Source organism: Panthera uncia, chromosome B4 (genome assembly GCF_023721935.1).
Source record: "Panthera uncia isolate 11264 chromosome B4, Puncia_PCG_1.0, whole genome shotgun sequence".
Classification (NCBI taxonomy): Eukaryota; Metazoa; Chordata; class Mammalia; order Carnivora; family Felidae; genus Panthera; species Panthera uncia.
The window spans coordinates 5,680,184-5,705,700 of NC_064809.1; the positions used below are offsets into that span (position 1 = coordinate 5,680,184).

A 25,517-nucleotide genomic window follows, 5' to 3' on the forward strand; every position below is an offset into this window, starting at 1 on the left:
TTTCCTTCACAAAAGCTAATTGTTCCATGAGTAAACAAGTATTTGGATTTACAGTCTATTGACATTTTAAGTGCCTTGGAATTTCAGGGCAGAGATTCCGACTTGGGTAGACCTATGTTGACCTTTTTAATATGGTCAGTGGGTCTTAAGACAACAACTTATCCTTCTGAATTTACAATGTATTTTCTTTTCGGGACCATCTTTGTTAGAGTATGTGCAGAGGATTAGGAGTTGCAGTATTGATGCCATTTTCCCCATGTTCTGCAAAAATGCTTGAAGGGCAAAGATATTGAGCCAAATGGCTAAGAGGGAATTTTTTGGATCATATCAGCATTCTAGTTATATTGTTCTTCCTGTCTTTATGTCATCATTGATTATTGGCAGTTGGCCTTTTGGGAGAACAGGAAGAGGAATGAGGTCTTAATAATGCTGCCTCTACTTCATATTTCATTTGTGCATTCACCACATATTATTGAGTACCTGTGATGTGCTAGGTATGATTCCAAGGGCTGAAGGTGTGCTCATTGTCCCATCCTCAGAAGTTCAGTCTGGTGGCAGAAAGTCCAGCATAAGAAGAGCCAGGGGAGAGGTGTGCAAGGGTGCTGTGGAACCATAGAGGAAGGCCCTTAATTTGGCCAGATTGAGTCAGGAAATGTTTCCCAGACAAGGCAATTTTGGATGAAAAATTGCAGGATGGTTGGGAATTGGCCAAGCCAAGAAGTGGCAACACTATTCCAGGCATGGTCAACTGGATGTTTAGAGCCAAGAAGTGAGCAACAGGAGGGTTCCATGGACTGTAAGTGGCTGAGATTAGGAAGTGGGTGGAGGGAAGGAGGAAAATGAGGATGGAGAGGGAGGCAGGACCCAGATGTGAAGGAAAATGAGGAACCATAAAACCTGGGTTCTTAATTTAGGCTCAATGGAGAGAATTTAGGGAGCCCCTTTGACAAATTGCATTCAGAAAAGGTCCGAATCATTGCTTTAAAGGAACCTAAGAAGTAGAAGTAGGAATGACACAATCACTAACCTGTTCGAATGATCTTGAGCTGCCCTGAGGATGCATCAGAGGGGTTGTTACTGTGGCTGGGAGACCTTAGGACACTCTTGCTCTGGTGCAGCCAGGAGGAGATGAGAACTGGACCTAAGTTTATAGCAATGGAGATGGAGGGAAGAGGACAGAGGGGAGAGACAGACAAGATAAGACTTGGGGTCTGATAAATAGGGGGAGAGGGGGTGACATTTCAGGATGAGTCCAAGGTTTCTACCTTGAACTTCAGGTGGAGGGGTTGTGCTGACCTTCCCTGAAGTTTGTATGACACTGTAGATTTTATGTAGTATCTTTAATTTTAAAATCCTTGCTTCTGAAGTGTGTCTCATTATCTGCACATTATAAATGTACAAACCATGTTATAAAGACCTTAAATGGCCTTTCCAAAGTCAAAACCATGATTTCTGACATCAAGTCTGGTGTTCTTTCCACCACACCATGGCTACACCATGTCAAGGCAGCATTTGGGGCAAAATAAAAAGGACTCATTGCAACTATTACTAATGATCTATGATTCTGTATAATAGGCAGGATGCTTTTCGTTAAAAAATTTTTTTGTATGGAAATAATTTCAAATTTATAAAAAAATGCAAAAACAAAAATAGTGCCAAGAATACCCAAACACCCATTACTGAATTTGCCTATTTATTAGACTTTTTTGTCCCCTCTGCTTTATTATTTGTTCTCACAGTATTTTTTCCAAGCCATTTGAAAGTAAGTGACATACATTATGGCTCTTTATCTGTGAATACCTCAGTGTATATTTTCTAAGAATGAAGATAATCTCTTATGAAATTCTAGTTCACTGATAAGCTCTAAAAATTTACAGTGATACAGTATTTTAGCTAATATACCTTCCATGTTCCAATTTGCCAACCGATGCAGTATTGGTGTATTTTCTCTGCAGTGTGGGATCCAGGCTGGAGGCAGGCATGTCATGAGTCATTAGCCTCCTTTAATATGAACATTTCCAGAGTTCCTTCACCTTTTATGACATTGACTCTTTTTGAACAATATTCTCCTCTCTTTCTCAACTCTTCTTTTTATTTTTTAAATAGAACATTTCACATCTTGTACTCAACTGATGTTTTCTCCTCAGGATTATATTGAGGTTAGGCATTCATGGCTGGGATACCACATAGGTGATGTGTCCTTCTTAGCGTAGATGGTCTGGAGAATCACAATATCCTCCTGTCCCTCGTTGGTGATGTTACCCTTGGTTACCTGGTTGATGTATTGCCTAGTTTCTATACCACTTAATCACTGTTTTTTTTTTTTTTTTTTACTTTCCTTGCTAAGGAAGCGTCTTCATGGAAAGACACTTTAAGGCAGTGTAAATATTCTCCTCATTACAATTTCCCCCTAGATTTAACATCCATAGATGATTCCTGCCTACTCCAAATGACTTTCCAGTTCTACCAATATCTCCATATTTACCATTCACCCCCAGCTTTTTACTGGAGGCAGACTCCATTCTTTCTCACTTATTTACCTATTTATTATTGGTACAGACTCACAGGTTCCTTGTGTTCAGTGATTTAGAATTCATTACTATACTGAATTATTTTGATGCTCAAACTGTCCCTGATGTGATCATTGATAGCCCCTTCCATCTGGTGCCTTTTGACATGCTGCCATCATTTTTTTGAGCATTTCATTACTTTGTGGTATGACAAGATGTCTTGGCTCATGTCACACCAGCCCTTGAATAAGCCATTTCTATAAGGGATTCTGGTTCCTCTAATGAGGAGTAGTATTGCAGACTAAGACGAGGTGCTCATTGCCAGTGGAGCGTCCTTGGCCTTTTCAGCAGAAAGAGTTGGGAATATATGCACACGAGAGACATACTCATGTATATGTGCGTATACACAGACATATGCACACACACATATATATGCACATATGTAGATATATCAGCACAGAAATGTGCTTATACCCAAACGTGTACATAGGTTAGAAATCGTGAGCCCATACCGATTCCTGCAATTCCAGATTACCTCCCAGGTTCTTTCTCCTCTCTCCTGCATGTCCCTTCTTCCACAGTGATAACCTTGGCTTCCAACATCAACACATTCAATCATTTGTTCAACCCTGTATCACATCCAAAGCACTGTCACAATTGCTTTGCTGATACTACTATAGTTAAAACAAAATTTTGGAAAGGAGTTCAGGACTTGTTTGCAATTCTTCCATCCACTCTTCCTGGACTCAGGGTATTTGTTTAAAGACTGTTCATGAGTTACTGGGATTAGTTTTCTTTCTTTCCCCCTGTTTTTTCTTCTCCTTACCAAGGTTATGTTGTTCATTTGCAATACAACTGGATCGATTTGTTTTAGTCGGCTGACAGAGATCTTTATCCCCCTTCCTATTTTTCTCTACTCTGATTTTGTTTTTGAATATGTAGAATATCAGCATACTTTTCAAACTCAAAACTATACAAGAAGTGTTCTCAGAGAATGCCACTCTCTCCCAAATATCTTCTGTCACCCTGGCTTATCCTTCCTGTGGTCCTTCCTGCAACGATAAGCAAACGTGTAAAGCTTTTCCCTTTATTTAAAAAAAAAAATACTGCATAGGATACACAGTTGACCCTTGGACAACACTGGTTTGAACTGCACAGCTCCACATATATGCAGATTTTTTACAGTACATGCTGTAAATGTATTTTTTCTACCTTATGATTTTCTTAATAACATTCTCTTTTCTCTAGCTTACTTTATTATAAGAATACAGTATATAATACATACAAAGTATGTGTTAATCAACTGTTAATGTCATTGGTAGGGCTTCCAGTCAACAGTAGGCTGTTGTGAAATTTCTGGGGAATCAAAAGTTGTATGAGGGTTTTCTGCTGCAGAGGAGGTGGTTGGTGCCCCAACCATGATGTTGTTTCCTAGAAAGCGCTCCCTATCAGTCTTAGAGATCTTTCTTTTTTTAGAGTAGGCAAATGCTTTTTGAATAAGTTTTTAGTATTAGCTTGACTTCGATCGTGAACTTCATTAACATAATTTTAAGCCACAGATAATAGTGAAATAAAATAATTATACTGGAGAATTTGGTGAGGCACAATACCAGGCACCCAGAGAGCACCCTTTGCCGTCTTCTCAGGACCTCTCCCAGCTCCACCTTCCCCAACTTGAAATCTGATCGTGTTGGTTTCCTGCTGCATACTTCCTGTTTTCTGTAGGATCAAGTTCAGCCTCCTGGGCTGTGACACGTTGGCAGGCTTGCCTAATGCCTCCTTCCTCTTCACTTCAGATTTTCTGGACGTTCTTCAGTTCCCCACACCCACCACATTCTCCCTCACCTTCGAGTCTTTGGAACTTTCTTCCCTTTTTGCATCATTCACATGTCTCTTCTCCAGGAAGGCCTCCCTTGACCCACTATTTCATTTACTCCCCAGCATGTGCACCTGCAGCACCCCCTGTGTTTCATACTTTATATTTGTTATGATGTAAATGGTATGTTTGTTGCACACTCCATGAAGGTATAAATTGTGAGTCATCCTTGGTGATTCATTCCCTCATATCTAGCATCATGTTTGGCCTATGTTCAGCACCCAGTGAACGCTGTGGGACTGAGCTCCAAAACTGAGAATGTGCTCCAGGTTTTCTGAATAAATGAGTGAATGAATGAATGAGTGAAATGATGCCAAGCACTCATTTAGGGTGATGGGGTGTAGGATGTTATGCTTATTAATCAACAAGTAATGATTTGCTGTCATTCCCCATGGCCCCATTGGAAGGGAAGCCTATGGGTATTGTGGCAGGAGTTGTCATAACCCGTGGATATCATTATGATGCCTGGAGCCTCATGACAAGCCTCCTGTGGAAGTCTAACTTTGAGGTCGGGTATTTGGAGGTACCAGTTTGCTAAGACAGCATTTCCTGCCCCCTCCTTTGGTCCTAGGGCTCTGTTGTTAACCTAGCACTGGTAAGGGTTTTCTCCACACATTCCAAGCTAGAAGTACACAAAGGAAAAGGACGGCCAGTCCGTGGTATTCTGTTTTGCCTCTAGTTTCCATAGGAGAAAGAAAAGGGTGGATGTCTGTCTCTTCTTTCCACACACTGCTATGGGTGAAAATACTTCATAAAAGCCGGAAGATCTAGTACTTTTAAAGATCTGCAAAATTGTGATGTCTGAAGAGGTCTCCCCCTCCCCCTCCCTTGCCTCTTTTATGCCTTCTTCCTCCCTTTCAGTGATCATGGGTTATCAGATGTTTCTGGTCACAGAAGAAGACAGGCTGGTTCCTTCCAAGTTCTTAGCAACTGTAACCAGGCACCAGTCCATGGGACCTTATTTTTGATAGGAGTGTTTTGTACCGTAAGGAGGGATTTCAGGGTCATACTCCATGGATAATAACCTACACTCAGGGCAGCCTTGCCTAGGCAGCCTTTCCAGCCCAAGTACCAGTAGCCTGTGAGGGCTCTCGTCTCATCCTTTGGTCTTGGAAGGGAGGGAAGGCATGGCGGTCCGGATTTTTTCTCACAGCCCCATCCTCTGTAAATAGACCGACTTGTCAAGATCATGGGTCAGGAAGCTCGGAGGGAGGATCGAGAGTAACACTGCAGCCCTACACACTCACCTGCCCACCCCTGCTTTTGTTACTGGGCAGTGATGAAAAATAAAGGAAGGTGCTGGAGAGAGAGAGCTTCCTGGACTATAAGTCCCCTGAGGGCAGTGACAGTGGCTTTTCCGTGCCAACAAGGTGGGATGTAGGTTCAAAAAAGGAATGGTGTGGCGTAACGTGGAGGGAATGGCCCCCACATGGAAAAAACAGCTGGTTCTGACTACAGTTTAGTTTGAAAATGGAGAGAATTAGGAAAAGCATGTTGTCAGGATAAAAGTTGGAGCTTCGAAATTAGAGAGACCTGGGTCCAAATTCTGCCTTGGCTAATTGGTTGTAAAATGGGGCAGTGAAATGGGTGTGTAATACGTGACTCATGGGGTTGTGTGGATCTACTCTCTTCCTGATACGTAAGATGCTTAATCAATATTGTTTCTTCACCCAACTTCCCTTCTATAAGCGAAAGCTGTGGTGTGGAAACTTTGTAATCTTTATCTTCCACACCACTGTTGAGGAAGCAATGGATTGGGTCATAAAGACCCAAAAGAAGTTTAGGAATGGCGTCTACCGTCCGTCCCCCTCCCGCCGTGACTTTATGGATGCCACCTGTCAGCTGGAAGTTTTTGTTTCCTTAAATGCAGATGGAGGGGGTTGGATAGCCAAGTACCCTCCAGTTCTGAAATGTAATGAGGTACCTCTGTATTAGGAGGCCATAGCCGTCTCCCTTCGTGCCCCCTTTCTGGGAAGATGATAGATGATCCAAGGAGAGAGTGAGACTCGGTGATCAAGGCTAGAAGTTTGATCTCTAGAAATCAGAATCTGTATTAAATTAACAGAATGCTTTCATCCCATTTTCAAAAATCAGACCGTCACCCGCTGCTATAAATAGACTATATAAGTATATATAAATGTCTCCAATGTGCTTTTGTCACAGAAGCTGTGACATGAAGTGAACAAAGAAACCAAAGCAGATACAGATTTATTCTCAGAGTTTCCACACACATCTGGAGGGAATGTGTGTAAGATTTACAGTGATATAAGGCGACGATGTCCGGAAAAAGGAGAGCTTACTTTGAAAGAAATGGTGGGCTTGTGACCCAAAGACCAGGAGTTTGTGAGCGTGAGATTAGAGGTCTTCTTACTTTCCTGCATCGGAAGGAACCTCAGTTCTTCTGAAAAGGCCAGGAGAATTGCATTGACCAAAAATAAAGCTGGTGTCAAGTTCATTCTAAAAATCAACATCACAAATGCACTAAAATCCCGAGAACTAGTTGGAGGGCCTGTCGGGCTGATTGGTCAGCCCGGGCAGACCCACCTGGGTGCAGCCAAGGGACCCATCAGCTTTGGTCTGACGGAAGAAATGAGTACTTGCTCATCTCCTTGTCCCCACAGTGCAAGTGGGGGCCTCTTCTGGGGCCGAGATAGATGTCTGTGTTCTCTGCATGCAGGTGGCCTTCTCACCAAGGAACTGCGGAGAGCTCTTTGCAAACAGTTCACCAGAACCACAGGGCCTCCACCCAGACACGGGGACGGGAAGGCCAAGGGACAGGGGGCCAAGTGCTTGAACTGTGATTCTGGCTCAGCTACTCTGTCACTCTATCTTCTGGTCAATGCATTTTTTTCTCTTACCATCTATCTTCCTTCTGTAAAAACTGAATCCATTTTTCTGGCACTGACGCTGATAGGTATCTGCGCAAAGGGCTGAGGAGACACACACGCTCCCTCATTCATTAAATAGAAGCTCACACGAAATAAACAGCCATGCAAAGCATGTGTAAGGCCAGCTTAATATAGAGAGATTATTAACCTCCTTGTGTTTATGTTGGAGGTTCTTTTTAAAATTATTTTATTATTTTTTAAATGTTTATTTTTGAGAGAGAGAGAGATGGAGACAAAGACAGAGAGTGAGCGGGTGAGGGGCAGAGAGAGAGGGGACATAGAATCCGAGGCAGGCTCCAGGCTCTGAGCTGTCAGCACAGAGCACGACGTGGGGTTTGAACTCACGGACCACGAGATCATGACCTGAGCCGAAGTCGGACGCTTAACCGGCTAGGCCACCTAGGCGCCCTGAGGTTCTTTTTTAAAATTAAAAATTTTAAATTTCTTTAATTTTTCCCCAGCTATACTTAAGTGCATAATTGACAAGACTTAAATATGTAAAGTGTACAACTTGATGTTTTGATATATGTATACATTGTGAAATTTTTCCCACAAGATAATTAACATATACATTTCCTCACATGCTTACCTTTTTGTGTGTGTGCGCGTGTGTAATGAAAACACTTAAGATCTATTCTTTTGGCAGATTTCAAGTATACAAGACAGTACTGTTAGCTATAATCACATTGCTCTAGATTAGAACTCTGGAATTTACTCATTTTGTATAACTGCAACTTTGTATCTCTTGACTGGAATCTCCCCATTTCCTCCTTGTCCCAGCCCCCCGAGCAGCCCTCATTCTACTCACTGCTTCTATGAGTGTGATTATATATGTAAGTGGGGTCATATAGTATTCATCTTTCTCTGGCTTATTTCACTTAGTAATGACGTCCTCCAGATTCATCCATGTTGTTGCAAATGGCGGAATTTTCTTTTTTTAAGGCTGAATAACCCTCGTTGTATATACACACCATTCTAGCTTCATCCGTTCATCCATTTGTGGGCATTTAGGTTGTCTCTGTACCCAGACCAGTGTGAATAATGCTGCAGTGAACATAGGATTGCAGGTCTCTCCAAGATACTGGTTTCATTTTCTTTGGACGTGTACCCACAAGGGGAATTGCTGGGTTATAGGGTGGTTCTATTTTTAATTTTTTGAGGAACCTCCCTACTGTTTTCCGCAGTGGCTGCACCAGTTTGCGTTCCCACCAACAGTGCACGAGGGTTCCCCTTTCTCCACATCCTCTCCAGCATCTGTAGTCTCCTGATTTGTTCATTTTGGCCACTCTGACTGGCGTGAGGTGGTATCTCAGTGTGGTTTTGATTTGTATTCTCCTGATGATGTAGTGACTCTGAGAACCTTCCATGTCCCTTTTGGCCATCTGGATGTCTGCTTTGGAGAAATGTCTAAGTCCTTTGACCATTTCTAGTTTTTATTTTTCTGCTATGGAGTGGTACGAGTTCCTCGTATAGCTTGGGTATGAGCCCCTTAACCCCTTTGTGTCTGCAGCAGCGGAAGGGCTGCTGGGGTCCTTGGTGTGCAGGCTGCTGGAGTCTCCTGCTCCTCTCCTCTTCAGGGAGAAGCCATATCAGGTGTTTCAAGAGGATCCCTTGCTGCTGAGGGCTGCCAGCGCGAGGAGGCGTGATGGGGATAAAACGCACCGGTACAGCTGACCCTCAAACAACACGGGTTTGGACTGCACAGGTCCACAGATATGCAGAGTTTTGTTTCGTTTTGTTTTGCTTACAAATACAGTACTGTACACGTGTTTTCTCCTCTTCATGATTTTCTGAACACTTTTTCTTCCCCAGCGTACTTTATTGTAAGAATACAGCATACAACACGTTGAACGTACAGAACAGGTGTTAATCCACTGTTTATGTGATTGGTAAGGCTTCTGGTCAACTGTAGGCTATTCATAGGTAAGTTTTGGGGGAGTCAAAAGTTATTCATGGATTTTTGACAGCTCAGGATTTGGTGCCCCTAACTCCCCATGTTGTTGAAGGGTCAACTCCATCTTTCTATGTGGCCAGTGTTGTTTTTTTGTCCTCCACTGGGTCGTTGGAGCTTCTCAGTGCACTCTGGACCTCTCCCAGAGCTACTTGCCTCCATAAGTATTTGTTCAGTCATTGTTTTTGTGGGGGTGTGAGAGCCGGGACCTCTTATGTCCCTCTGATGTCCTCTAACTCAGATGATATGATCTGATATGTAGGAAATTCTGAGTGGGTCTTCCCTTCAGAAACTTGGCCTCCAGTTTTCCAGAGAAAACTCTTTTTTTAATTAATTTTTTTTTCACTTATGCTTCTGGTGCTTGTGCTTTGAGAATTTTGTGCTCTGTTGGCATAATTTCAGTGGCTCCACCTTGCTCATGGAAGGACATTCAAACTCTTTATCCAAATTTTTGTAGCACTGGAAATCTGGCTAGAACATACTTTTCTGTCCTTAATCTTCTGTTACTCTACGGGCTTCAGCTCATCTGTTGGTTTGCTTATTCTCCCCTCAAGCCCAAGCCCCATGGGTGCAGTTTTTGCAATAGTGTGGAGGTTGTCACCAGGAAAAGGCCAGCTGGTTCTGAGTACAAACAAAACCACCACCTTGACTTGAATATAGTGGAAGTTCACCTGCTTTCCTCACAACTCAGAGCAAAGGGAACTCTCTGCGAGGAAGCAGCAACACTAGCCCTGAAGACAGCTTCAGGGAATTGCTTAAGGAATAGCGTCACCATTTAAGAAAAAAGCTTTTAGTCTGTGGGAGAAAGATATGCAGATAGAAAAAATCATGTCTGTGACAACTGCAGTTAGCAAATGTTGGCTAAAAATTTTTGAGGAGCACACATCTTGGATGCAATAGGGAGTAGGTAGGAGGATTCGCAGAGTTCCTTGAGAGGTAGGACTTGTCTTGAAGATAAGCTGGGTACTTCTAGGTACATAGCAGGTGCACAATAAATATTTGTTGAATGATTTTCTGATTGGGAAATGAAAAAAATGAGAAATAACAGACTGACTCAATGGTTTTCTAATTTCTTATTAGTGTTTTAGGGAGAAACACAAGAATGTGCCTTTAAATAGAATATTAGAATTTTCATGCCATACTATCTTTAGGGTAAATTGGAGGGAGGGTGGGAGGGAAGGAGTCACAGGCAAGGAGTCAAAAAAAAATCCTCCTTGTGTCTTCCCAAATCCCTTCCTTATATTGAACGGTAGGAGAAGCTGGTGTTGGGGAAATATAATTAAAAAAAACAAACCAAATCATCTCTCAATCCAGAAAACCTCTCCACAAGAATGGGAGAGAAAAAAACCACAGTTTTGTTACTGAGTAGGCATTCAACCAGATTATAATGTGAATCACAGGCAATCTGCTCAGGGATTGCAAAGACAGGAGGAATCCCGCCCCCTTATACAGCGAAGCAGATACAGCCTCTCATAGATACATGTCCTCAAGATAAGTAAGAGGATGCTATAGCATCTTTTGCCACATGTAGTTCATCCTAACATTTCCATGGTAACTGGGGAGACCACCTGTGCTGGTTTTGTCCAGGGGAGAAATTGACTCCTCATCTATTTAGAACAGGAGGTAGTTCTGCAAATGGAAACAAGGTGCCCAGTGAAGCTAGCCTCTCATCCTCCCAAGAAAGCTCCCAATGGAGTTATCTCCCTTGATGTTTTCACTTCAAAACCATAGCCTCTCAGTCATAGAGGCTGTTTCTGTGCTACTTGGCAGAGACAATCAATAATTATTTCTCTTGTTGACAATTTGACTTATAAGACACACTAGATATATCTCAAATCTACCTAAACATCCATTTAAAGATACAGATTTATCTGTCTGCGTGTCTATCCATCTTTAAACAGGCATATCTCATCTTATTGTGCTTTGCCTCATTGCCTATTGCAGATAATGTTTTTGTTTTTACAGATTGAGTACTTGTGGCAATCTTGCGTCCAACAAGACTATCAGTGCTATTTTTTCCAGCAGCCTTTGCTGACTGTTTCCCATTTTGGTAATTCTTGCAATGTTGCAAACTCTTTCATTATCATTGTATTTGTTGTGGTGATCTGTGGTGTTACTAGAGTAATTGTTTTGGTTGCCATGAACTGCACCCATATAAAATGGCAAATTTAATCGATAAATGTATAGGTTTTGACTGATGCATCAACGGGCCATTTCTCCATCCCCCCCTCCCTCTCCTTTAGCCTTCCTACTCCATGAGACACCATAATATTGAAATAAGGCCGGTTAATAACCCTACCATCGGTCTCTAAGTGCGCAAGTCAGATGAAGTCACATGTCTCTCACTTAAATAAAAAACTAGATATGAGAAACTCAGTGTGTAAGGCACGTCAAAAGGCAAGATAGGCCAAAAACTAGCCGTCTTGTGCCAAACAGTTAGCTAAGTTGTGAATACAAAGAAGTTCTTGAAGAAAATTAAAGATGCTACCCCAGTGAACACTAATGATAAGCAATCAAAGTGGCCTTACTGTTGATATGGAGAACATTTGAATGGTCTAGATAGAAGATCAAACCAGTCACATCATTCCCTTGTGAGAGAAAGGCCCAATTCTCTTCAATTCTATGAAGCCTGAGAGAGGTGGGGGAGCTGCTGAAGTAATGTTTGAAGCTAGAAGAGGTTGGTTCATGAACTTTAAGGAAAGAAGCCATCTCCATAACATAAAAGAATAAGTTGAAGCAGCAAGTTATCCAGAAAATCTAGCTAAGATAATGAAGGTAGGTAAACTAAACAACAGATTGCCAATGTAGATGAAACAGCCTTCTATTGGAAGGGATGCCATCTAGGACTTTCATAGTCAGAAAGGAGAAGTCAATGCCTGGCTTCAAAGCTTCAAAGAACAGGCTAATTCTCTTGTTAGGGGCTAGTGTAGCTGGTGACTTTAAGTTGAAGTCAGTGATCATTGGCCATTCCAAAATCCCTAGCACCCTTGAGAATTATGTTAAATCTATTCTGCCTGTGCTCTATAAATGGAAGAATAAAGCCTGGATGACAGCACATCTGTTTACAACATGGTTTACTGAGTAGTTGGAACCCATGGTTGAGACCTACTGCTCAGGAAGATTCCTTTCAAAATATGACTGCTCATTGACAATGCACCTGGTCACCCAAGAGTTCCAATGGAAATGGATAATGAAATTAATATTGTTTTCATGCCTGCTAACACAACACCCATTCTGTAGCCCTTGGATCAAGGAGTCATTTCAACTTCCAAGTTTATTATGTAAGAAATACATTGCATAAGGCTATCGCTGCCATAGACAGTGATTCCTCTGATGGATCTGGGCCAAGTAAATTGAAAACCTTCTGGAAAGGATTCACCATTCCAGATGCCATTAAGAACATTTATGATTCATGGGAAGGGGTCAAAATACCAACATTCACAGGATAATTGGAATTGGGAGAAGTTCATTCTAGCCCTCATGGATGACTTTGAGGGGTTCAAGACCTCAGTGTAGGGAGTCACCACAGATGAGGTGGAAACAAGAGAGAGGACCAGAATCAGAAGTGGGGCCTGAAGATGGGACTGAATTGCTACAACCTCAGATTGAACAGATAAGAAGTTGCTTCTCAAGAGGAGCAAAGAAGTGATTTCTTGAGAAGGAATCTACTCCTGGTGAAGATGCTGTGAAGATTATTGAAATGATGACAAAGGATTTAGAATATTACAGCGGCGCCTGGGTGGTTCAGTCGGTTGAGTGGTTCAGGTCATGATCTCGCGGTTCACAAGTCTGAGCCCCGCGTCGGGCTCCGTGCTGACAGCTCAGAGCCTGGAGCTTGCTTCATAGTCTGTGTCTCCCTCTCTCTCTGCCCCTCCCTGCTCATGCTCTGTCTCTCGGTCTCTCTCAAAAATAAATAACCATTAAAAAAATCAGAATATTACATAAACTTGATGAAGCAGCAGCAAAGTTTGATAGCATTGACTCCAATTTTGAAAGAAATTCTACTGTGGATATTATCAAATAGCATCACTTGCTACAGATAAATCATTTGCAAAAGGAAGAGTCAGTCACTACAGCAAACTTCATTGTTGTTTTATTTAAGAAGTTTCCACGCCACCCTAACCTTCAGCAATCACCACCCTGATCAGCCAGCAGCCATCACCATCAAGGCAAGACCTTCCATTAGCAAAGATAATGACTCACTGAAAGCTCAAATGATGGTTAGCAATTTTTAGCAGTATTTTTACATTAAGGTATGTATCTTGATTTTTAAAGACATAATGGTATTGCACACTTAACAACTATAATATAGTGTAAAGATAACTCTTGTATACACTGGGAAACCAAAAACTTCATTTGACTGGCCTTATTGTGATACTTGCTTTATTGTGGTGGTCTGGAACTGAACCCACAATATCTCTGAGATATGACTGTAGATATCTATCTCTATATGTAGATATCTAACTATCTCTATAGCTATTTATCTAGATAGGTAGGTAGGTAGATATAGATAGATATCTTCTGGTAGGCTCACAATCAACTTGAAAATATCCCAGTAACCCTCATTTAGGAAATATCTGCTAAATTCCCCCCACTGTGCGAGAACATCTCTTATTCTCATAGCAACCCAATATACCTTGGACAAGGGGCTCCATTTTATAGGTGAGAAAATCCCATCCAGGAAAGTCAGTGACTCCCACGATGGTGCAAAGCTTATCACTGCTAAGTTGGGGCTTGGACTGAGGCCTGTCTGGTTCACCCACCTGCCATCTTTCTACAGTACCCTATGGCCTCACAGATCCAGCTCACCTCAGTGTACACATGAGATCATAGGAACTTCACTTCTTCTCAACGAGTATGATCACATCAGGGAAGACAGTAGCCTTTCAGGACTGTATGGAAGCAGCTGTTCTAGCTAAACTAATTGTAGCCCCAAAGCTGTTGCAATGCTATGACTATGATCTTTGCTGTAAACCCTGACAAATAGTCTCTCCTTGACCAAACTCTGTTCAGGCTCCCTTGAATTATTTGTCAGTGAGGCATGACTTTTGGGCTTCTGTGTTTGTCTCTGCATTGTTCAATTTTAACACAAGTCCTAGCAAATCAGTTTAAGCAGAACCCTGCCCCCCCCCCCCCCCCGCCCTGGCTGCCACCATTCTGGATATCTGATTGAGTTCTTGGTCCTCTAGCATCTCTCAGGTGATGTCTGATCACCTGGGTGCCTTCAGCAAGAATCCTGGGGTTTGGGCAGAATCCCCCTTATTCCTGATGTTTCCTCTTAGTAACTCCCTCTTTGCCATGATGTATTTGGAGTTGAATCCAATCTCTCTCACCCCCTGCAAGACCCCATTGCAGGGGTCCCTATACCTATTGTGATGCCCCCTTCATCTTACTAAGGGAGGCAGGAGAGGGCAAAAGCAGGCAAGAGAAAGGAGATAATAGAAAAATGCAAGGAAGAGTGAGAGCAACAGTGGGGAATTCCTACGGACAGAAAGTTGAGTGATATGGGAAGTTACATCACAGGAGAAGTGGTGTCAGAGTCCGGCAGGAACTAGATGTCCCTGTTTGCATGTGTGGTGGCCAGAGTGGGCAGGGATGCACAGAGATCCTTGCAACCTCCTAGTGCACTTCTGGGTTTCATTTAACAGTGTGTATTAATTTCCTGTGGTTGCTAGAATAAATGACCACAAACTGGATGACCTAGAAACAACAGAAATCTATTCTCTCATGATTTTAGAGGCCAAGAGTTCAAACTCAAGTGTTGGTGGGGCCACTCTCCCTCTGAAGGCTCTGTGGGACAGTCGTTCCTTGCCTCTTCCAGCTTCTGGTGGCTCCCAGTGTTCCTTGGCTTGCAGCCATACTACTCCAATCACTGTCTGCCTCTTCACATGTCCTTCTCTTCTCTGCATGTCCCTCCTAAGGACACTTGACACTGGATTTAGTGCCCATCCATACAATCCAGGATTCCAGGTGGACATCTGTTTTGAGGGGTCACCATTCAAATGCTCCTCATTGGTCCAGTGACTCTTTTGGAGCTCTAATACACCACTGACCCCTAAACAGTACAGGTTTGAACTGTATGGTACAATTGAACATCCACTTATACGTGGATTTTTACAGTATGGTACTATAAATGTATTTTCTCTTCCTTATAATTTTTTTAATAACATACTCTGTACTCTAGCGTACTTGATTGTAAGAGTACAACGTATAATACATACAACATACAATACGTGTTAATTGACTCCTCACGTTATGGGTAAGGCTTCTGGCCAACAGTAGGCTATTAGTAGTTAAGTTTTGAGGGAGTCAGAAGTTACATGTGGATTTTTGACTGTCTGAGGGGTTGATGTCCCTAACCCTGTGTTGTTCCAGGGCCAACTGTACAAAAAAACTGTAAGAAGTGTAAAGACAAATTGGACTGAGATCCTGTCCTTGGGGGCGTACAGCCTACAAAGGGAGGCAAAACACACACTTCCATAACTTGATAGGTGCCATGAGAGAAGGACAGAGAAATACAATCCGATGGGAGCTCAGAGAGGCGGGAGCTACACCAGCTTCATGGATACACCCGGACGGGGATAGTTCTTGGCAGATGCATCAACTGAACTGGATCTTGAGAGACAGGAAGACATTGAAGACATTGAATGTGTGGGAATGGGGCATTCTAGGCAGGCATACTAGTATCAGGAGTCACAGAGGCAGGAAGTAATGGGAGTATATGGGCAGTACTAAGAAATGTAGATTGACCAGAGCACAGGTGAGTGAAAGGTGGAAATGGAGTCAGGTAGAGAGGTTGGGGACAGGTTGGTGGCCCTGCCTGGGTTTTCGCCAGTGAAGACAACACAGAGTTTTGAACATGAGTATGATGGGATAACAACTTTGATTTGTGAGGATAATAGTTTTATATTTCATAAATAATAAGGATTATTTTAAGCTAAAGACACTTGGGATTCAACAGATGCGGAAAGAGGCTTTCTGGAAACTTTCCTTATCTGACCCAAAGCAGAAATTTCAGAAAAATGAGGACAGCCATAAATCCTTCAGGGTGGGTCTATTCATAGGAGCGAGACCAAGAGTAAACATACTTAACCATAAATCCTCTCTCTGTGGAAATTTTATGGCCCTGACCACTCATAGCTGTGTAGACAAACATTCTTATCTCCTATGTATTTTCCCGAAAACCCATTTACATTTCCTAAAGAAGCATATTTGTCCTTCCTATAGGAGCCTTTCCCCCCACCCCCACTTCCCTTTCTCCTGCCAAGCTAGGTGTTTAAGCCCCAAATTCTAACTACTCCTTTCAATTACTAATCACTCCTGCATATATGTGTGTAGCATGTGTAAGTAAAAGCCTGCTTCTCTTGCTAATGTCATTTGTCAGTTTAATCAGCAGGCCCCAGGTTCTTAACATAAGAGGGCAGAGGAAAAGTTATTCCTACTCTGTAGTTTATAATGTATGTTATATATATGAATTAAAATGAGGAGAGAGACTTAAGATGGGGAGACGGATCCAGACATGAGTAGCAGAAAGAAAGTAGAGATGTGTATGTCTTTTGGAGAGACTACAGAGGAAGAATCACAAGGATTTAGTTAAAAAAATAGGGAAAGGGGACAGTCAACAATGACTCTGAGGTCCTGAGCCTGGATGACTAGACCTACGATGGTGCCGTTAATGGAAGTAGGAAATACAAGAGAGGTAGAGATTGTAAGAAAATAGAGCTAGTCAGTGGAGACTGTTTAAAGCCTAGAAACCAGGTAGCATTCCATTGTATATATAAACCACATCTTCTTTATCCATTTGCCAGTTGACGGACATTTAGGCTCTTTGCATAATGTGACCATTTGCAGCAACGTGGATGGACCTGGGGGGTATTATGCTAAGTGAAGTAAGTCAGGCAGAGAAAGATACCATGTGTTTTCACTCATATGTGGATCTTGAGAAACTTAACAGAAGACCATGGGAGAGGGGAAGGGGAAAAAAAATTACCGAGAGGGAGGGAGGGAGGCAAACCATAAGAGACTCTCGGATACTGAGAACAAACTGAGGGTGGATGGGGGCCGGGGGAGAGGGGCAGGGAGGAGGGCACTTGTTGGGATGAGCACTGGGTGTTGTATGGAAATCAATGTGGCAATAAATTATATTAAAAAAAAATAAAGCAAGCAAGCAAGCCTAGAAGGCACAAGGTGGTGGGAAAGAACCAAGAGAAAAGTGGAAACAAGATGGGCAGAGAGGCCTTGGAAGTGACGGGGGGGGGTGGGTAGGAGGAAAGGGGCTCGTCAAGGGAGCAGTCGCAGGTGGAGGGGGCAGAAGGGGAAAGTGCTGGGTTGCAGTGATGATGGGCTCAAGATCGAAGGAGGGTCTTTCCCTTGTATAAAAAACTGCAGAAAGGTAGATGAGGACCTAGTGCATTGCACAAGGGCCATCAGGAAGGTAGTTCTGAGAGGAAGCAGAGCCTGGGGACAGATAGGAGGGCAGAGCTGGATCTGGGTGTTGGAGGAGTAGACGCAACATGTGTAGACCTGTAGCAACATGTGTGGGTCACTCCCAAGAGATCTCGTGGTGAAGGGAAAGAGGAACATAGTAACAGTAACTTAAAAGTTATGAGTCTCTCACTCTTTTGGGGACCTTTAGTGATTCCCCAAATTTCCAACATCAGCTCAACGCGAGCGACACTTTGATGCCAACCATGACAAAACCAAGTTTTTGCGGGGACAAGTAGGGAATTAAACTATTAAGAGGCATCTTTCTTTCTTTCTTTCTTTCTTTTATTCCATTTTTACATATCCACCTCTGTCATTAAGTCACAATATTTTATCAAAATATACAAACAACACAGATCCTTAAAAATAGCTAGAATTGTCATCAAAGAAGATCGACTGCTACAAGTAGCATGCATGGGTCTTTTATTTTGACTAATGCCTAAAGGGAGACTTATGAGTCACGAAATCACCATCAAGGGTGTGATAAGAGATTGGTTTTCTTTTCTCTTGGAAGCACTATGCCCTTCTTGTTACAGCGTGAAAAGGATTGTAGTGAGTGGCTTCCACGATATTGAAATCAGCTGAGAGTGGGTGGATGGGGTGGTTCCACTGGCAGGAGTAAATGAGTCTATCTTTGTTGGACTCTAAGTGTAATATCTATGTTGATAAGATAGCCAGAGTAGGTGTTTTATTAAACCACCTCAGCGACATGATCTCTTTTCACTTTCCGTTTTCCTCTTTCCCGAGAATTCCATGGCTAATCAGAATGAATGGATTTGTAAATCTCAAGTTACAAGCTATGTTTATTGTGAAGAATTCCCATAAAAACCTACCCAGGGCTTCCCCCATCGCCATTTACACTTCCCCAGACGTGAACAGAATAAAACGGGTCACTGGCTACTTGTCTGTGGCTGAATGAAGCCCGCTTTCCCACCAGGCGACGCGCTGTTTCGGTCTCCAGAAGCCCGTGCTCACTGTGCCCCCTTCCGTCATCAAGTATTTCACCGATCAGCCGTTGGTGCCCACGCGAAGAGCCACAGTTTAGGGCAGTGTTAAGTTTTCAGATCTTTCACAGTGCGGAGGAGAACCCTCGTTCCAGTAAATAACTATGGTTAGTGATGACCTAACATCAGGGGTGGCCGCAGGAGATGACGGGGGAGACACCGAAGGGCGTTGTAATGAGTGGAGCTGGGTTCTGCTGCAGATACAGAGTCAGTGGGGAGCTCGAAGGTCTCAGCCGGTGTTATTGAGTGTTTCTTTTCTTTTCCAAGGTGAAAAGGAATCCAAGGAGTGTCACTTGAACCAGTTCGCAGAGAGAAGGCAAAGTCCCTCATGTGTCAGGGGAAGTGGTTCAGGATATCAACCTCTCCATCCCTGGGTTGATGAAGGAAAAGTTTCTGAACATATTCTGGTCCATACTGTTGATGAGGGTTCTGTCAGCAAATGATAGCCGGGGCTTCTCATTTAAGAACTCTTTGTCGAAATTGCTGCAGTCATACGGTGATTTCTTGATCAGAGTTCGAGGGAGGGAGGAACAAAAGGAAGAAAATCAGCCACTGCATTAATTATCTTTCTTTTTGTTATCTAGGCTGTCATGCGTACATGACACTGCATGCTATCCGCATTGCAGATGAACTGAAGTAACATTTATAGATGGTCATAGGTGGATTCATTGAACATTCCTAAGATCCCGAGGCATTAGCTTGTCAATAGTACACTTAGATTCATGTAAAGGAATTTCATTATATACATCCAAGTAGGGTCTCAATTCTGGTTAATAGTTTACCTGAAACAGGATTAGCCACTTCTGAAAAAGAGGCGGGGCCAGATGTGACCTGTATCCTTTTAGTCTTTAGGGGGTAGCTGAGGGGGAAGAGGGGAGGGCTGGAGGATGGGAGTGGAGGGAAGGAGTTTTACAGATTATATATTCCTGTTCTTATATCAATATCCTTCACTACTGCTGGCTTCTCCACCCATGTTAATTTTATCATTAACCATCTTGGACCATCTTCCATAGATCGATGGGGACAAACTCCCCTCGAGCCACCTAGCTCACCGGTGCCCGTGAGAAAAAAAAAAAAAAAAGAAGGTAAAAACAAACACCTATTTATGAACACTGCTTAGTATGGTGTATAGTTCATTTTTTTTTTAAATGATCAAAAGTCACCCTTATATATATGAGCATAACTAAAAGTCAGAGACTCTCCCTCCCCTCAAGGGGGCCCCGGGCTGGTGAAGCCAATGGCCTGTGGCCTCTGCCTACAAACAGCTGCTTGGACAACAGGTCAGGGAAATTCCTTCCTACTGGCAGAACTGGGAATTTTGTCCTGTAGGGAAAGTGTAGATCAAAAGTCTGATTGTTAGATGGACACTATCAAGTCAATTGTAATGTACTGCGAAAGTTGAGGCATGAGTTACATCGTTCTGATGCGTGAAACTAGGTAAAAAAAAAATCATTTTAGCACAAATTATTAACCCACGTATTAGGGATGGTGCTGGTCCAAACAGTAAGTGCTAGAGACCAGCCTGTGGAACCCTTAGCGCGTCCCCAGAGCTTGGGACAATGGTGTGTCCTAGGAACACACTCACTTCGTCCTCCCCGCTCCTGATGAATAGCAGTAGCTGTTTTCTAGAGCGAGGCACTCTGCTTCGGGATCCACGAGCCTGTGCCATTTCCATGCAAGAGACGGAGGAGATAGTTTATATCCATACTGACCAGGGACGGGTAGAGCTGGCATATCTATCATTTGCCTTACCCTTTAAAACAACTATTTATTGAGGGTTTATCTCACGGTGCGGGCCCCGTGTCGGAATCTGTGCTGACAGCTCGGAGCCTGGAGCCTGCTTCCCATTCTGGGTCTCCCTCTCTCTGTCCCTCCCCCACTTCCTCTCACAAGCAAATAAAAACATTTAAAAATTAAAACAAAACAAAACACTTATGTCTTGGCAAAATGTCACCACTGGTAAAAGCCAGGCAAAGTGCTGGGGCGCCTGAGTGGCTCAGTCGGTTGAGATCCAACTTCGGCTCAGGTCATGATCTCGTGGTTCGTGGGTTCAAGCCCCGCGTCAGGGCTCTGTGCTGACAGCTCAGAGCCTGGAGCCTGCTTCGGATTCTGTGCCTCCCTCCCTGTCTGCCCCTCCCCTGCTCACGCACTCTCTCTCTCTCTCAAAAACAAACAAACATTAAAAAAATTAAAAAAAACCCAAAAACTATTTATTGTAAAAACCGTAGTAAAATATACCTAACCTAAAAGTGACCATCTGAATGATTTTTAGGAGTACGGTTCAGTGGCTGTGTGCAGTCACGCTTACCAACATCTGTCTGCAGAGCTTTTTCATTTTAACTGCACTTTACTTTTTTGTAAGTTTACTTATTTTTAGAGCGTGTGCGTGCATGTGAGTGGGGGAGGGGCAGCGAGGGAGAGAGAGAATCCCAAGCAGGGTCCGAGCTGTCAGTGCAGAGCCTGACCTGGGGCTTCACACGGGGCTCGATCTCATGAACCGTGAAATCATGACCTGAACCGTAATCGAGAGTCGGACGCTTAACCCACTGAGACCCTGGGGCGTCCCTTCTTTACTTTGTCTTCGCTTTATGGTGGTTCTGCACATGGACAGGTCATTGTGCCTTTTCTCATGGAGGTTAGTGACTTTCACTAGTGAGCATACACCTGGGAATTTAGAGACTTGTCTCTTCCTCAGCCCCAATGTACTTTTTCCTTAAACCGAGTAACACTGAACGATTGCCGTTAGGGAATATAGTTAACGTGAACCAGTTGCAAACGTCAGGCAAACTTTAATAAATAGCCACGGAAAAGAGGGTTGCAAGATCCCCCGCATACACGTTTGGGTCACAGAATCTGTGACCGTGGGGCACGGATGCATCCTGTGCAAAAGCGCCGTATCTCATCAGAGAGCCACCCGGCACATGCAGGTTACGTCTGAGGCATGCGCCCAGGAATTCATTTTTCATGCAGGTACATTTTCATCGCACAGGTTAGATATTGCAAAACAAGAGCAACATCCCCCCTGCACCCCATCCCCCCCACTCCCAGCCAGGTAACCTGAATTACGGTTAAGGAAGCACTTTCCTCCAAGAACTGCACCCCGGAGGGAAGGTAGGGGCTCAAGCAGGGGTGAGGGGCAGGCAGGCAGCCCGGGAGCCAAGCTGGAACCAAATGGTCCTGGGAGGGTCCTTACCACTTTAGGCCGGAACGGTGGGTCAATCTCCTTCCTTTCAAGCTCTTCCCAGTTGATCTCCCGGAACAAAGGATGCTGGCGGATGTCTCCCCTCACTCCTAGTCTCTTTTCAGGTTCCCTCACGAAGAGCTGAGAAGCGGCAGAAAGAAAACAGTTACTTCCCAGGGGACCAGCCGGTTAGCCTCAGAGGAGGCTGCATTTCATAGTGTGTGAGGCGCAAGTCATGGGGATTTGACTCCACGAGGTCAAGACTGCTTTTTGAGGCTTTTCTAACCCGATTTTTCCACTCTCGAGTATCAACTGTTGTCTCCAAACTGGTGACAGCACTCTCCCTCAAATGAGCCTTCTGAATATTCCAGGGTCTGGGTTTTTGCTCCCTTGCTCCTGGCCCTAGAAATGCAGTCTCTTGAGTGATATAGACCGGTTTTGAATTCAGCTTTGCCTTGTATTGTTTACGGGACCTCTGGCAAGTTGCAGGAGTCTGAGTCTGTGTCCTCCCCTGTAAAGTGAATGAGGTATCCTTCCCGAAGGGCGGTTCTGTGCGTGAGATGAAATCACACACACATGCACACACACATGCATGCACACACACGCACACACACGTGCACACGCACGTATGCAGTGATTCGTGGTCTGTAAAACCCAACAACAGAGAATAAGTGATCAATTTATTTGTTGCTGGGTTGACCGCCCATTAATTGACTTTGATTTCCTACAAAGCTGCCTTCAAAGGATAACAGTGTTGCTTTGATGATATCCTATAAACTAGTCCCTGATGGTCAGCTTTGGATAAGGCGTCTGAGTAGTGAGAATCATTTCTGCTTCCTGCAAACCCGCTGGTAAAGTAATACTTAATTCAAATCCTCTTTAATGACCTCTGGTCTGTTACAGATATATTTTCTTCTTTGCACTGTTCCTTCTCCTGTTACTATGAGGTCACGCTGAACCTTGGCCAGGACAGGAAAGGAGCTTGGCAACTCTTCAAACTCCAACACAACGGGTCAAGGGCAGTACGGAATAGGAGAGTCCAAACACGAGACCTGGGGAGTCACGGGTCCCAAGTGCCTGAAATAGTTACCCCTTTTTATCCCGCAGCTCGATGTTTGTTTATAGAGTAACTTCTAGCTGTAGGGTGTTCATAAGGACACCGTGGGGTCTCTGAAACAGGGATATTCCACGAGGCTCTGGCAGGACCGGACCTCCGGTAACAACTAAATTACAGAGATCTCTTGCTTTTATCTCTTGTAAGAATAGCCAGTCTATGTGTTTCCAAACACTGCCTTACTTATGTTACCTTCCTACTTGAAAATCTTCAAAGGCTCTACCGAAAGGCCCCCCAAAAACCCAAAACCAAAAGAAGAAAAAAAACACAACGTGCGTGGTAGCAAAGTGGAGATTTTTTTCTTCTTTTTAAAAATCATGGTAATCTTTTTAAAAGTCCAGGTGGAATACCCATGTAACCAGCTAGTGCAGCCACACGGTCAGCTGTCCCACTTTACCATACGGTGGCGGCTGAGGTCTCTCGATGGAAACTTGATGTTCCAAAGCTCCGTTAGAAAACCACCAACATGAGGCTGTCACCCAAGAGACTTCCTACCCACGTGGCCTTGTGCAAGTTTTCCGAGTCTCCATTTCCTCCCCTGGAGAATGCAGGGTGAGGCAAGGTCATCTCTATGCCCTGGTGAGTCCTAACATCCTCTGAGCCTGGCTGGTCATCCCAGGCTTTCTGTGGCCTCTGCGGACACACATCCTTCTGTCCCCACTGTAACCCTCTCTTCTGTCCAGACATGTCTACTCACTGAATATGCCACCTGCCTTTCCCACCTCTGTCCTTCGCTATGGACATCTCCATCTCGTGAGGAGATACGTCTCCCCACATTTTGCCATTTCCTTCACCTCAGCTTTCAATCCCAGCCCATCACTCAGGGTTCAGCTTATGCCCCTTCTTCTTTGTGAAGCTTTCTTTGACTCCCTCAACTCCTGGTGAGCCCTCCCTGCCCTTCAACTCATACTCGTCATATGGTCGGTTCCGTGACTTATTCCAACCAGCGTTGAGAGTCAGGAGTAGTGCCAGATGCCTCCGCCATATCGGCCTGACTTTGAAGACAGATTCTAAAAGCAGAGATCACTGTCCCAATCGTCAGTTAAGGACACGGGGGCTCAGAGTAGCTAAATAACTTGCTCAAGATCACGGGTCTAGCCAGGGGTAGAGCCCAAATTATAAACAGCCTCTTTAGTCTCTCCTCTGGGCTCCGTAGGACATCTGAATATCTTCCCTCCATTAAAGAAGGTATCTATCTGTCTATCATTTTTAATAGTATTTTGTTAACGTTTTTATTTTTGAGAGAGAGAGAGAGGCAGAGAGAGGGAGACACAGAATCCAAAGCAGGTTCCAGGCTCTGAGCTGTCAGCACAGAGCCCGACGCGGGGCTCGAACTCAGGAACGAATGAGATCATGACCTGAGCCAAAGTCAGATGCTCAACCGACTGAGCCACCTAGTTGCCCCAAGAGTATTTTTAAGAGTATTTTTTTTTTTTTAGTAGAGTGTAAGCTATGGAGGGCAAACACCACTTATGTTTCTCTTTCTTACAGAACCTAGCACAGTGCTGTGCACAAAGTAGATGCATGATAAATGTTTGTTAAATAAGTGAGCAAGTTGTCTTTCTACTTTATTTACATGCAGACCATAGATCTTCAGTCCTCACCTTCTGCCAGAATCTTGTCTTCAGCATATATAACGACACACAGAAAAGGCACCAAATTCACAGTAAAATTTTTCTTCTATAGACTCGAACACCAGTGTAGGCCAACAGATGGAAAAGCAGACTGATTCTTTAGAAGCAGAGGGAATAAGTGACTTCCCTAGAAACGATCATCACACCTTACTGGCCCCTACTTTTTAAGGACGTTTTCATGAAACAAGATGAGAGAGAAGGTGGGAGTGTTTCTAGCTCACGTAGGTATAATGAAAGGCTTTACTGAATACAGTGAGAAGTAATTGCCCTATGCCAAGTGCGGACCATGCTGTTTCCTGTTGGATTTTTCAAGGACCATGTGTCGTTTGTACCTAGAGCATCCTGACAGAGCCTGCTGAGACCGACCCATGTACCTGCGAAATTTAAAAAAATATACTTTCAAAGATAAAATATGTAATGAGAATATAACATGACCTCATGTTCGAGACTCAGATTTCTTTCCCGTCCTGCACAAGAGTGAGTTACTGTCTTCTGTCCCCTGCATCAAAGCACGCCCCCGCCCCCCCTTCCAGGTCTGGTGACCTTGCGGGAGGCCATCGGCTCTGTGCTGGAGAACTGCACCAAGGGACTCCGTGTTCATGAAGAAAGACTTGCTTTTGTTCATAGAAGCTGTCAGAGGGCGGTTCACATTAACAGGAAACAGCACACCTCGTACACGAATGGCCAGGATGTAGCTGTCGTTTGTTTGAATTTACTCGACTGTCTGGGCTGGGGAGCCGTGCTGGGCGGCTGAGGAGGGCCACCAGCGCTTAGCCCCCGTCCCTGGAGAGGGGTCTTCTCCCCTCTTCATTCCCTGCGCAGATACATCTTTCTACAGAAGGGAGAGGTGCTTCTGTTTGGGATCTTTCGTTTTC

General features: G+C 43.9%; 2 protein-coding genes across 4 annotated transcripts in view; one reads left to right on the plus strand and one right to left on the minus strand.

Moving 5' to 3' along the window:
* The window catches only part of PFKFB3 (6-phosphofructo-2-kinase/fructose-2,6-biphosphatase 3), a 952,670-nt gene that overhangs the window by 313,363 nt on the left and 613,790 nt on the right, over window positions 1-25,517 (plus strand). The gene's annotated exons all lie outside the window — the stretch shown is intronic.
* PRKCQ (protein kinase C theta) overlaps window positions 18,497-25,517 on the minus strand; it is a 185,928-nt gene continuing 178,907 nt past the window's right edge. For both annotated transcript variants that reach the window (XM_049626790.1, XM_049626789.1), the window contains 2 exons: window positions 21,907-22,035; window positions 18,497-19,216 (listed from right to left, as the gene is read on the minus strand). In XM_049626790.1, coding sequence (XP_049482747.1) covers window positions 19,061-19,216; window positions 21,907-22,035 — 285 coding nt within the window. In that variant the 3' untranslated portion in view covers window positions 18,497-19,060. The remainder of the gene's footprint in view (window positions 19,217-21,906; window positions 22,036-25,517) is intronic.